The sequence below is a fragment of the Spermophilus citellus genome, assembly GCF_964194105.1.
Source record: "Spermophilus citellus genome assembly, chromosome: 2".
Taxonomy (NCBI): Eukaryota; Metazoa; Chordata; class Mammalia; order Rodentia; family Sciuridae; genus Spermophilus; species Spermophilus citellus.
The window spans coordinates 250,447,375-250,461,209 of NC_138183.1; the positions used below are offsets into that span (position 1 = coordinate 250,447,375).

A 13,835-nucleotide genomic window follows, 5' to 3' on the forward strand; every position below is an offset into this window, starting at 1 on the left:
ACTTTAGAGAAAGATTCATTTATTTATAGGTCCTCTGAAGTCTTCTTTGGTTTGGTTTTGCTTCTGGGTCATCCTGAAAGTCGCCTTTTGGAAGACTGAACTCTGGACTGTTCTGTTACAGTAAATAGGGTGTTCTGAACTGGGATGTGAGGAGCTGAGCACGTACATCCTTGAGTACTTAGACTAAACGAGGCCAGGAGTAGAGGGAGGGAGTGGGGCCACTGTCCTTGGCGGTTGAGAAGCCAGGGCTGGAAAAGAAAGGTGATAATGAGAACACTGAAGCTGGCATGAGGGAATGTGAGAAGGGTTTGCAGGACATGGAGTGGTGGATAGCAGCTGGTAGAATGCAGTGGTAGAATGCAGCCTATAAGCTAGGCAGGCTGGGAAGTGGGGAAGCTGGGGCTGCAAGTTAAAATACCCAATTTTGTTCGGTTCTGAAAGTTAGCAAGGAAAGGAATATTAGATCTTGAGTAAAAACGAGTTACGCCTTGAATCAGAACTGGTTCCAGGCAAATAATGTTCGGTAGCCGGATTGTTAGACGTGAGTCCCGCGCTGTCCATGGTAACTAGCTTTTGTGTGGCTTAAAGCCAGCATCCATTTTCTCCTTTCATCATTCTCTCAAAACAACTCCGTGAGGGCCATTCGCTCCGTCTAGTAGAGGAAGGAGCCCAGGCTGTTTCAGGTCACGGCCGGGAAGGTCTAGGGACGCGCGACTGCCGGAGGGCTCACCTGGTTTCAGGGCTGGTCCCGCCCCTGGTGGCTCCAGGGAAATCCCGCCAGGTGCTGGCTCCGCCCCCCCGCGCCTTCACTCTGGGAGCCCCGCCTTCAGAGGGCCCGATGAACCGCCACTTCTGCGGCCTCCAATGAGACGTGGTTAGGGGCGGGAAGGGGCCCCGCTGGGGGCCAATCTGATCGGTCAGGGGCGGGGCTACGGCGGGTGGGAGCCGAGGAGCCGCACCGCGGTCTTCCCAGCCGGGAGAGAGCCCGGCGCGGGCGGCGCGCGCGGAACCTTGGTGTGCGCGCGCCCGCCGCCCGCGCAGCCCCTCAGCCCGCTCCGCCCTCGGGGTCGTGGTGCCAGTCCTTACCTGCTGTGCACTAGCTCCCCGGACAGGGGCTGGGGAGCCGGGTAGGGGCAGAGGCGCGAGCCACGGGACTAGCGCCTGAGGTGGGTGCGGAGTGGGAGGCCCGGTGGGCGGGCGGGAGGGTCGCGCCTGGATCTGCGCCTGGGTCGATCTGGCCGACGGACTGTGGGTCGAGGTGGGGAGAGGCCGGCCAGGGCGCAGAGCCGGCTTCCGGCCTGCCTGAATCTCGGGAGCAGGTTCTCGCTCCCTGGTATCCCTCCCAGACCACCACCCTCCCCGCGGTGGACCCCCGCCCCTCTCGCTGCCTTCAACCTCCTCACCCCTATCGCCCTTTGTCGCCTGTGCACCTGCGCGCTCCCTTGCCCTCCCACTTCCCTTCTAGGCTGGACCCTCTCCCAGCCTTACCCCTCTCCTTGCCCTCCCACACAGCCCCAAATTAGACTTGCCCCAATTTGTTCCCTAGATCCATCTTTTTCCCCCTTTGTCGTCTGTACACCTGTCTGTCTCAGCTCTGCCCATTCACCCCACCACCCTGTCCCCTAACATCATCTGAGTCCAGCCCAGGCCATTGTCCTCATCTCCCTCCCATGGTACACACACACACACACACACACACACACACACACACACAGCCCTGATTGTCCCCTACACCTGCCCCAGCCTCAGGCCCTCTCCAATCCTCACTCCTTTGTTGTCTCAGCAGCTGTCCCTGGACTCTATTCATCCTTCTCCCCCAATGATGCCAAACTCCAGCCCAGACTCTCCTCTCCCTCTGACCAGAGATGTCCCCTCCCAGCTCTGTTCTCGCATTCCTTGGGGTGGTGTCCAGCCCACTCCTCAATCAGCCAGTTCATTTCCTTTCCTCTTTCAGCTGGTCCAGTCTCCCCTGGTCTCCCATACTCCAGCCCATTCCCCTATCCTCATGTATCCTCTCTTCCTTTCTGCACTCTTCTCCCATTCTTCCGGTCGCAGCCACCATACCTTATCTTCTGTCTCCACAGGTGCCCTGGAGGAACCATGGAATTGAGTAGCAAGAAGAAACTCCATGCCCTGTCCCTGGCTGAGAAGATCCAGGTGCTGGAACTCCTGGATGAGTCTAAGATGTCCCAGTCTGAGGTAGCTCGGCGCTTCCAGGTGTCCCAGCCACAGATCTCACGCATCTGCAAGAATAAAGAGAAGCTGCTGGCAGACTGGTGCAGCGGTACAGCTAACAGGGAGCGCAAGCGCAAACGGGAGTCCAAGTACAGTGGGATTGACGAGGCCCTGCTCTGCTGGTACCACATTGCCCAGGCCAAGGCCTGGGACGTGACAGGACCCATGCTGCTCCACAAAGCCAAGGAACTGGCAGATATCATGGGGCAGGATTTCGTGCCCAGCATTGGCTGGCTGGTCCGCTGGAAACGCCGAAACAATGTAGGCTTTGGGGCTCGCCATGTCCTTGCCCCTCCATTCCCCCCTGAACCACCTCCCCCAGGGCTCACATCTCAGGCCCAGCCGCCTCTTTCCCTTAAAGACTTCTCCCCAGAGGATGTTTTTGGTTGTGCCAAAGTGCCCTTGCTGTATCGGGCAGTGCCCGGCAGAGCAGTTGCTTGTGATCAGGTACAGGTACTGCTATGTGCCAACAGCAGAGGCACAGAGAAACGACGGGTATTGGTTGGCGGGCTCCGGTCAGCTCCAAGATGTTTCTTTGGGGTCAGCAGTGAAGCGCTGCCTGCCTCCTATTACCCTGACCCAGGCATCCCCTGGTCAGAATGGTTAGCACAGTTTGACCAGGACATGGGGCAACAGGGCCGACAGGTAGCCTTGCTGCTGGGTGCCCAAGTGATGGAGGAGCTGGAGGGCCTGCCTGGGTTCCACCACGTGAGGCTCTTGCCTCTGTCTGCCTCCAGCACCACACCTTCCCTGCCTGGCTCTGTAGTCTGGGCCTTTAAGGCCCACTACCGACACCGACTGCTGGGCAAGCTGACTGCTGTCCAGAGCGAAAGGGATGGCACCTCACTGGCTGAGGCTGGGGCTGGCATCACAGTGCTGGATGCTCTGCACATGGTGGCTGCTGCCTGGGCCAAGGTGCCTCCTCAACTCATTTTAAGCAGCTTCATTCAGGAAGGGCTGGCCCCAGGTAAAACACCCCCATCCTCAGACAAAGATTCTGAGATGCCACCAGTCCCCAGTGGGCTGAGCCAGGAGGAGTTTTCCCGCTTTGTGGACCTGGAAGGTGAGGAGCCAGGGCCTGGAGTTTGCAAAGAGGAGATGGGCACTGACAATGAGGAGGGGAGCAAGATGGACAGCTTTGAGCCCTTGCCCACCAAAGCTGACGCCCTGCGGGCCCTGGGTACCTTAAGGAGGTGGTTTGAGTGCAATGGCACCTCCCCAGAGCTTTTTGAAAAATTCTATGACTGCGAGGCAGAGGTGGAACGGCTCTGCTGCCTGTGAGGGTGCTCGGTTGCCACCAGAGCCCTCCTGCTCTGTTTCCCATGGAAACGCCTCTCCAGAAGGCAGATCGGCCCTTTCCTGTGGAAATACAGTGTGTGGAAGAGAGGACTTGCGACTTCAGGTCTAAGTTCAGAGCCAAAGTGCCCAGGCCCTGAGAAGAGGCTCTAAAGGTGGGGCCTGGAGGTTGGGAGTCTGGGCTATATGGTTTCCAAACTCTGTGAGAAGGTTCTAGAGCCTGGGGAAGGAATTTGGAGGAGCTGGGGCTTGGCAAGGTAGGACTTGGGCTTTAGAGACAGTGGCTGTATTCCTTGAACACTATGTTAAAAACAGTTCTGCTTCTGGAATAAAGTTTTTAACTAGAAAAAAGGCCAGGGTGTGATTTTTATCAGAGGAAGGTAAAATCTTTCAATTCAAATTTTATTTTATTTTTTTTAATATTTTTAATTGTAGATGAACACAATACCTTCATTTTATTTATTTTTTAAATTTTTATGTGGTGCCAGGGACTGAACCCAGTGCCTCATGCACACTAGGCAAGCACCCTACTACTGAGCCACAACACCAGCCCTCAATTCAAATTTTAAAAACCAACTGCTGACAGTTGCCCCAGTGAAGCTGTGGGTGGGGGGCTAGTTGGATTCCTCCTTTCGGAGGTCCAGCAGCCAGGACTCCCAAGTGTGGACAGTCCTTATGGCCCACCCTGCTAAGAAGTGAGGCTTGAGGACAGACAGATCTGGAGGATTGTCCCAGACATTCTATAGCTCTGATCATTTTGATCTGATTGCATATGTCTGGAGTGGAGGTGGGAGGTAGGCCAGGGGTGCAAAAAGGAGACAGAACTTAAAATAATAAATATTGATTGATTTTTTTTATCCATTTATTCATTATACAACATTCTTCAGCAAGGCCTCCTGTGTGACAAGAGGGCGGAGTTGTGTCACAAAAGCTTGTGCAAAGTGCTGTGGAGACTCCTTCCGGGTGGAGGTGAGCTTTGAGCTGCAGCTGGAGGGGCAGACAGAGGAGTGGGAAGGATGTGCCAGATCAAGGGACAGCAGGCACAGAGGCTGATTGTGAGTGAGGGAGCTCGTCAGAATGTGGAATGCATGGGAAGGCAGGGGGTTCTGGGAGCCCCCAGGTAAACTGGGGTTCTAGTAGCAGAGCAGCTAGCAACTCTGTCCTAAAGGGAAATGTAGGGGCTGGATGTGGGTGTTTGCTGTGTGGCTTCATGGGACACTTCACCTGGCAGACTGCCTAATGCCTAGTTTCCAACCCATGACCAGGTGTCACTTACACGGGAAATTGTTTATACTGGCAGAAGCTCTATGGCTTCTTGTCTGACCAGTGTTCATTCATGCCTGCCTGATTATAGCTCTGGTGCTGCAAGCTAGATCTTGTGGTCTCCACAGTGTCCTGGGGAAAAATCTGCCTGGAGCCACCCTGGTTCATGAGACGAAAGGTACAAATTCAGTATACCACCACAAGAGTAAATAAGTTCAAAAATTTATTATTTTCAGATGCTGGGCAGGGAGGACACAGTGAGTAGGGAGGGCAGTTCTCTGTCTCTACATCACTTGAGGCAGGAATTAAGAGATAGACTCACAGGGGGAGGGGAGAAACTAGCATTATATATAGTGAATTAGGTGTGGGTCATTTTACTTTTTATTTTTGTTAAGAGTTGGGGTCTCTCTGAACATGTTAGTGCACACCTGTAATTTCAGTGGCTCAGGAGGCTGAGGTAGGAGGATGGCAAGTTCATAGCCAGCCTCAACAGTTTAGTGAGGCCCTAAGCAACTCAGTGAAACCCTATTTCAAAATAAAAAATAAAAAGGGCTAGGGATGTTGCTCAATGGTCAAGTGCCCCTGGGCTCAATTCCTGGTACAAAAAAAAAAAAAGAGAGAGAGAGAGAGAGAGATGGTCTCCCTGTGTTGCCTAGGCTGGCCTCAAACTCCTGGGCTCAAGAGATCTGAGGCCTCAGCTTCTCAGGTCACAGGGATTGCAGTGTGGAATTGTACTTCTAATGGCAGGCAGTGACCTGAGCTGTGCTGTTCCTGTAACATGGCAGTAGTATAGAGGAGACCCCAAGAGTAGGAAGGACCTTTATAGCCCACCAAGTTTACTGTTGGAGCACCATCGAAGAGTCTTAGGGAAGAAATGAGTCATTCTTGGGACTCTAGGATGAAAATGGAGACAGTGCAGTGTGGGTCAAAGGTGTGGGATCGAGAGGCAGAGAGACTCTCATGGAAGCAGGTAGGAGATGGTGGAGGCAAGGCAGATCCCCAGCAGCAGGATGAGAGGATGTGGTTGGCCCTGGAAAGGACAGGGGCTTTGGATGCAGGCAGGCTAGCTGGGGAGGATTCTGGCTCCAGCTCAATCCTCCCAGTGACCTTTTGGCCTGGACCTTAAGCAAGAATTTGCCAGGCAGGCCTGGTAGGGGAAGCTGCCCCCCAACTCTGGCTAAGTACTAGGAAGGCCCATATGGTGCATTTTTCTGAAGGGAGTTACAGTCAAGGCCTCAGGCCTAGCCCATGTCAGCCCTGCATCCCACCTAGGGACCTCCTCCCGAGGCCTCCTGTGGGAACCTAGCAGAGCACTTTCCCAGCCTCTACCAGGACTTCCTTACTGAAGGACATTGAGGTGACCTGGCTCATACCTTTCTCTCCAGCCCTTCTCCCTGTCTCCCAGCCCACAGGTTCTTAAAGAGGCAGAAGCACTAACTGGTGCTCCTTGATGGTGAGATAGTCCCTTTGCTCCTCATCTGTCCCTCGTCCAGTGCTGTTTCACGAAAGAACAAGAGAGCCAGAGGCTGTTTCTGCCTCTTGCTTGCAGGCTTCAACAAATAAGGAAAGGCTTTGTAGTTCTGTCTTTCGGCTCAGCTTCTTGTCCTAGTAGGCCTGGCACCTGTCTGCTCTGACGATAGGACTCACTTTTTTGGTTGTTGATACTGAGTTTTGAACCCAAAGGCATTTAACCCCTGAGCCACATTCCCAGCCCTTTTTTATATTTTTATTTAGAGATAGGGTCTTGCTGAGTTGTTTAGGGCCTCACTAAGTTGCTGAGGCTGGTTTTGAACTCGTGATCCTCCTACCTCAGCCTCTAGAGATGCTAGGATTACAGGCAAGGATTCACTTTTAAACCATTTTGAAACTGCCTGTGAACCTTCCATTTTCTGGCCTAAGATCCCAAATCATGTAGCCTTTCCTTGTATCCTGTTTTCCCTACCCTGTGTTCATTTAGATTGTTCTTTTCTGAAATCATCCCAGTTCTGACATAATTCTTAAAATGTTGAAATCCAGGGGCTGGGGATGTGGCTCAAGCGGTAGCGCGCTCGCCTGGCATGCGTGTGGCCCGGGTTTGATCCTCAGCATCACATACAAAACAAAGATGTTGTGTCCGCCGATAACTAAAAAATAAATATGAAAATTCTCTCTCTCCCTCTCTCACTCTCTCTTTAAAAAAAAAAAAAAATGTTGAAACTCAGACCTCTAAATATCTGTCCAAAGCAACAAAGGGGACAGATTAGCCCTCTCTTCTCAGGTGTCATATTCCAGCTGTACCGCTAACTTCTTCCCAGAGATTTTGCTTATTTTTATTTTTATTATTTGTTTTAATCTGTTTATTTTGCTGTGCTAGAGATTGAAACCAGGGCCCCATGCATGCTAGACAGACACTGAGCTGCATCCTGAACCCTTTAAATAAAAAATCCACAGTTCCTCTCGTCCTCCCTCTGAGCCTTGTTATAATATATCATAACTTTCCTGTCTGTGACTTTGTTTGCTAGTGTAAGCGGAATTTACAGGACTCTTGGCTGGTGGGTTGGGCCCTGCTCTAGGACTCCAAAGCTAGTGCTAGAGGATCCCACCTCTGCAGGCCCTCACCTCTTGAAAAAGGAGATAAAGAATAGGTATGAACACAGTCATTTTGGATGGCGTTAAGTAACGAGACAAAAATCAAATAGTGATATCAGAGAGTGGCAGGGAGGCTAGTGGGGGAGTGCAGTTCCCGATGTGTTGGGACCTCCCCTGCTCCTGCTCTTTATTTCTCTGAGTTTACCTTTTTAGGTCTCACATCATAGGTGAGATCATACTGTACCATCACCCAGCCTTTCAAAGCAAGAATATTCTCTGCAAAGGGAAGAGCAGTTCAAACATCAGAGGTTAGCCAGGCAAGGTAGAGCACACCTGGAAACCCAGCTACCCAGGAGGCTAAGGCAGGAGGATCACAAGTTAGAGGCTGGTCTGGGCAACTGAGCTAGATCCTGTCTTAAAAACTAAAAAGGACTCTGGTAAAGTACTTGCCTGGCCTGTGCCAGACCCTGGATTTAATCCCCAGTACCAACCAAACAAATATCCATCAGAGTTTGGGCTGGGTTCAGCAGTGCACACCTGTAATTTCAGCAACTCTGGAGGCCAAGGCAGGGGAATCATATGATCAAGAGCAGCCTGGGCAACTTACTGAGACCCTGTCTTGAAAAATTAATAAATGATGGGACTGGGATGTGGCTCAAGCGGTAGCGCGCTCGCCTGGCATGCGTGCGGCCCGAGTTCGATCCTCAGCACCACATACAAACAGGGATGTTGTGCCCGCCGAAAACTAAAAAATAAATATTAAAAATTCTCTCTCTCACTCTCTCTCCTCTCTCACTCTCTCTTTAAAAAAAAAAAGAAAGAAAGAAAAATTAATAAATGAGGATATAGCTCAGTAGTAGAGTCCCCCTGGGTTCAATCTCCAGTACCACCCCCTCAAAATCATAGATTAGGAGTAGCTTGGCAGACTGAAGACATGGAAATCAGTTCCTGAAAGCAAGAGAGGCTAAGGAAGGGAAAGCGTGGAAAGGTGGGCAGGGGCTTGGGGCTGGGCAGCATTCAAATTTAAGTGAGATAGGAAGTCTTTTTCTTTGGTGGGGGGTAGTTTAGACAAAGGGACAACACATGTTGTATGTTTTTTTAAAATCTAATTTTTGCCAGGCACGGTGGTCCACACTTGTAATCCCAGTGACTCAGTAGGCCAATGCAGGAGGATCACAAGTTCAAAGCCAGCCTCAGCAACTTAGGGAGGCCCTAAGCAACGCAGTGAGACCATGTCTCAAAAAAAATAAAAGGGGCTGAGGATGTGGCTCAGTGGTTAAGTGCTCTGGGGTTCAATCCCTGGTACCAAAAAAAAAAAAAAATCTAATTCTCAGGCTGAGGGTGTGGCTCAATTGTAGAGCACTCACCTAGTATGCCTAAGGCCCTGGGTTCAATCCTAGCCCTGCAAAAAAGAAAAAAATCAAATTCCAGTTGCTTTATGAAGAGCAGTTGGGGAGGTCAAAACAGGAAGACCAATTAAGTTAGAAAGCTACTAAAGGAGTGCCCAAGTAAAGGTGATATCCGCTCTTCCCAACTGATCTTAGACCTTTCTTTTTTCTCTCCTGGTACTGGGGACAGACCCCAGGGCCAACTGCAGATAAGCACAGGCCCTACCACTGAGCTATACCTCAGATCTAATTTTTTATTTATTTATTTTTTAGCTTTAAGTGGACACAAGTCTTTATTTTTATGTGGTGCTGAGGATCGAACCCAGTGTCTCACACATGCCAGGCGAGTGCGCTGCTACTTGAGCCATATCCCCAGCCCCCAGATCTAATATTTAACAAGCTCAGGCAGCCCTGCCCACTTTAGAAGGGGTTGCTATGTGCAACGTCGGGGGAGGGGACAAAGAAATGAAGTGCTTGACTTCAGCTCATTTACAAACCCAGAATGAATGTGCTCTGTGACCAGAAGGCTCCAGGACAGCAAAGGCAAATAAGAGGCAGTCCCTGTTCCAAAGATGATCTCAACACTGCTAGTCACCTGTAATGCAGGTCAGAGAGCAAGACGGCCAGCACCCTGCCTCAAGGCCCATCCAACAAATTGATATTTATAAAGGGTTTACTACTTGCCAGGCATTATATATATATAAAATTAGATATTATGTATTAGATATTCTTGGTAAATTATATGATTAAACATGTAGTAGATATTCATTCCATTAGACACAATTATTATCATCATCATTAGTCTTGACAAGATGATGATCTGGATGCAGAGAGCTCAAAATAAGAAAGATTAGTTTCCAACTTCATATAATCTCTTCATTGCACTCTGAGTAGTTTCTTCCCATTGATGGGGGTGGGGTGTTCTTTGGTTGGTTGAATGCTACCACTGAGCTATCCTCCTCCCAACCTCCATTTTTTTTTTTTAGTTATAAACATTTTTTTTCTTTTTCTGTACTGGGAGTTGGGGTGCTTTCCCACTGAGTTTTATCCTCAGCCCTTTTCATTTTTTTATTTTGAGACAGTCTCACTAAGTTGCTGAGGCAGGCCTCAAACTTGCCATCCTCCTGCCTCAGCCTCCTGAGTTGCTGGGATTATAGACATTAAGCTTACCTGGCTTATTTCTTTTTTTTTTTTTAATTCTGTTGTATATGTCAATATTTCATGAGTAGTTACTTTTTACATTCTATATCTGTTATATCTAACATCCAAAATCCTTGAGGAACTACATCTTTTTCTTTGGTTTCTACTGATACTTTCATGTTGTTTCCCCCCTGCCCACTGGGGATATAGCTCAGTTTATTATTGTGGAAATTTAAAAATATACTTAACTGACAAAAAGTAATTGAATATATTCAAGGTGTACACTATGATAATCACATATATGAGTACATTGTATCACCTCCACAATCAAATTAGTTAACGTCCATCCCTACCCATGCCAAGCATTCGATCCCCAGAACTTATCCGTCTTGTAACTGTAAGTTTATACACTTTGACCAGCATCCCTCGTTTTCCCCACCCCCAGCCCTTGGTAACCACCATTCTACTCTCTAATTCTGTGAGTTCTACTCTTTATTTATTTAATTTTTTTAATATTTATTTTTTTAGTTGTAGTTGGACACAATGTTTTTATTTTATTTATTTATTTTTATATGGTGCTGAGGATTGAACCCAGGGCCTTGCACATGCTAGGTAAGTGCTCTACCTCTGAGCCACAATCCCAGCCCGAGTTCTACTCTTTAGAGACCTCATGTGAGTGAGATCATACTGTGTGTCTGGCCTCATTCACTTAGCATAAGGTCCTCTGGGTTCATCCATATTGTTGCAAATGGCCAGATTTATCTTTTGCTAGTTGAATAATATTGCAATTTTTGATCCTGCGTGGGTCGATGGCATTGAAGGTATTTCCATATCTTGGTTATTGTGAATAATACTGCAGTAAATGTGGGGTACATCAACAAATTCCACTAATATGCATAATTATAATTATCTCCTCAAGATACTGCTTTCTTTTTTTTTTTAAATATTTATTTATTTTTTTGTTTTCGGCGGACCCAACATCTTTGTTTGTATGTGGTGCTGAGGATTGAACCTGGGCCACACGCATGCCAGGCGAGCGCGCTACTGCTTGAGCCACATCCCCAGCCCCAAGATACTGCTTTCATTCCTTTGGACATATACCCAGAAGTGGGATTGCTGGGTCATGTGGTAACTCTATTTAAAGTTTTTGAAGGAACTTTATATACTATTTTTCATAATGGCTGAACTAAGTCCCTTCCCCACCAACAGGATATAAGCTTTCCCTTTTGATCTCCATACTCTAGCCAAACTTTAAAACTTTTTCTTTTTTTTTTTTTTTTTTTTTTGCGGTTCTGGGGATTTGAAGCAAGGGCCTTGTTCAGTCTAGGCAAGTGCACTACCACAGAGCCATAGTCCAGTCTTCTTTTGTCTTTTTGATAATAGATATGCTAAGGTAATAGCAAGGTGATAGCTCATTATGGTTTGTTTATTTTTATTTTAAAAAATATTTTATTAGTTGTTGATGGACCTTTATTTTATTTACTTATTTATATGCGGTGTTGAGAATCCAGCCCAGTGCCTCACACATGCTAGTCAAGCGCTTTACCACTTAGCCCCAGCCCCTTATTTTTATTTTTGAGGTGCTGGGGATTGAGCATAGGTTCTTATGCATGCTCTGCACCCCCAGGCCTCATCAGGTTTCCATTTTAATTTTTCTGATGATAATGATGCAGAACACCTTTCTGTATACCTGTTGGCTACTCCTTTGTCCTCTTTGGCAAAATGTCTAGTCAGGTTCAGGTTCTTTACCTTTTTTTTTTTTTTTTTTTTGAAACAAGGTCTCATTAAGTTGCTTAGGGTCTCACTAAATTGTAAGGCTGACTCTCCTGTCTCAGCCTCCAGAGTGGCTGTGATTACAGGCGCATGCCACTGCACCGAGCTCCTTTGCCCATATTAAAAAATTTGTTTTAAAGTTGTTGATGGACCTTTATTTTTATTCATTTTTATGTGGTGCTGAGGATTGAAGCCAGTGCCTCACACATGCTAGACAAGCACTCTACCACTCAGCTACAGCCCCAGCCAATCATTTGCTCATATTTTAACCAGGATTTTTGGGGTTTGTTTTCCTTTTGCTGTCAAGCGGTGATTTTTTTTTTTAAAGGGGTTGAATTTAATCCCCAGAACACCTGACTCTGCTGATTTGAAATGTTGAAAGAAAAAAAGGAAGGAAGGAAGGAAGGAAGGAAGGAAGGGAGGGAGGGAGGGAGGGAGGGAGGGAGGGAGGGAGGGAAGGGTCCTCAGAAAATGTGCAGTTACTCCTTCTAGACACGAGGGGGCGCTACTAACATGGTAAATTAATTTCTCGGCGACAGACTGCCTGGAGCTGAAGGGAGCCAGGGATATAGTTCTTAGCTCTCCGGGGCGCCAGATCTTATTAAATTTTTTCCCACCACAAGGGAGAGATTCCTTTTGCTGACAAGTGTAGGTTTTTTTGTCTACCATTCACTGAAGTTGCGGCCCCTTTCAGGATCTTGGCCTAATTTATGAGTGTTGGACTCGATGCCCACTGGACAATGAATTCAATGTCTGCTCGATGCCTTCTGTTCCTTGTAGTTCTTTACTGTCCAAGGTCATGGAGGCAGTGTTTTCCCCGTGGGCAGCCCCAGCTCCTACACCTTGGCTTCCACTCACTATTTTTGGTTTTCAAGGGACCTATGAGAAGTTCTCTTACCTCTTGCTAATTTAGCAAAAGATTTATTAGTTGTTTATTGATTGAACCCAGAGGCACTTTACCATTGAGCTACATCCCAGCCTTTTTTATATTATTTATTTATTTTGAGACAGGGTCTCACTGAGTTTCTCACGTTGTCCTTAAACTTGCAATCCTCTGGGGGCTGGAGATATAGCTCAGTTGGTTGAGTGCTTTCCTTGCATGCACAAGGCCCTGGGTTCAATCCCCAGCACCAAAAAAAAAAAAAACAAAAAAAAACTTGCAATCCTCTTGCCTCAGCCTCCCACACAGCTGGAGTTAAAGGCATGAGCCACCAATACTCAGTTTTTATCAGTCCCTGGGAGGTCTCTGGTCATTGTACCTCTCTATATCTGGTCTTCCTGGCATGGCCATGCTGGCTAAAGACCTTTCCTGCCCTTTAACACTGTTCAGCTCTTCAACTGGCATGGTGAGATGGGTGGCCGAGCCTGGTCTATTGGGACCTCCAGGACCTTTGCTCAAGCCTGCTGGTAATAGTATGAGGGCTCTACATAAAATCTAGAGCACTAGCCTGCCAGAAAGGAAGTCTGGAAAACCAGCTTCTGTCATTCATTCATTCAACAATTTTATTTGTGTATCAATCTATTTATTTATTTATTTTTGGTACTGGGGATTGAACTCAGTGGTGCTTAACCACTGAGCAACATCCCTAGCCCTTTTTATTTTTTTATTTAGAGACAGATCTTGCTCAGTTGCTTGCTTTGGGCCTCTCTAAGTTGCCAGGCTGGCCTCCAACTTGGGATCCTCCTGCCTCAGCCTCCAGAGTTGCTGGGATTACAGACATGCTCTACCTCCCCATGGCAATTTATTGAATAACCCTGCATGGCAGCTAGTTTTGATGATAGAGCAAAAAGAAGCAAGGTCTCTGCTCCCTGGAGCTTACAGTTTAAAGGAGAGACAGATATAATCAAAGAGCCACACAGAGGAGAATGTGTAATTACAGACTGTGGGGTGGTCATGAAAGCACGTGCTTTCATGGCTCACACCTGCAGCATCAGCAGCATCTGGGAACTTCATGAAATGCAAATTTTGGGGCCCACCACAAATCTACTGAATCAGAAACTCAGGAGTAGGACTTGCCAATCTGTACTTTAACAAAACTTCTAGGTAATTCTGAACCTCTGACATAAGCCAAAGGAATCTGACTTAGATAGAGGAAGCTATATGGAACTTAGAGCTGAAAGATGAGTGGAAGGTACGTAAGTAGTGAGAAGAACATGTGCAAATGTCCTGTG

General features: G+C 47.9%; 1 protein-coding gene across 1 annotated transcript; it reads left to right on the forward strand.

The window, feature by feature from the left end:
- The first annotated feature begins 925 nt into the window (after positions 1 to 925).
- Positions 926 to 4,340, forward strand: TIGD3 (tigger transposable element derived 3). Its single transcript, XM_081281866.1, has 2 exons — positions 926 to 1,166; positions 2,085 to 4,340. Exon 2 carries the CDS (start codon positions 2,101 to 2,103, stop codon positions 3,514 to 3,516), a length of 1,416 nt encoding a protein of 471 aa, XP_081137992.1. The 5' UTR covers positions 926 to 1,166; positions 2,085 to 2,100; the 3' UTR covers positions 3,517 to 4,340.
- The last annotated feature ends 9,495 nt before the right edge of the window (positions 4,341 to 13,835 follow it).

Bases quoted from the DNA above. Each gene is read 5' to 3' on its own strand.
- TIGD3 (XM_081281866.1), top strand. From the start codon at position 2,101: ATGGAATTGAGTAGCAAGAAGAAACTCCATGCCCTGTCCCTGGCTGAG.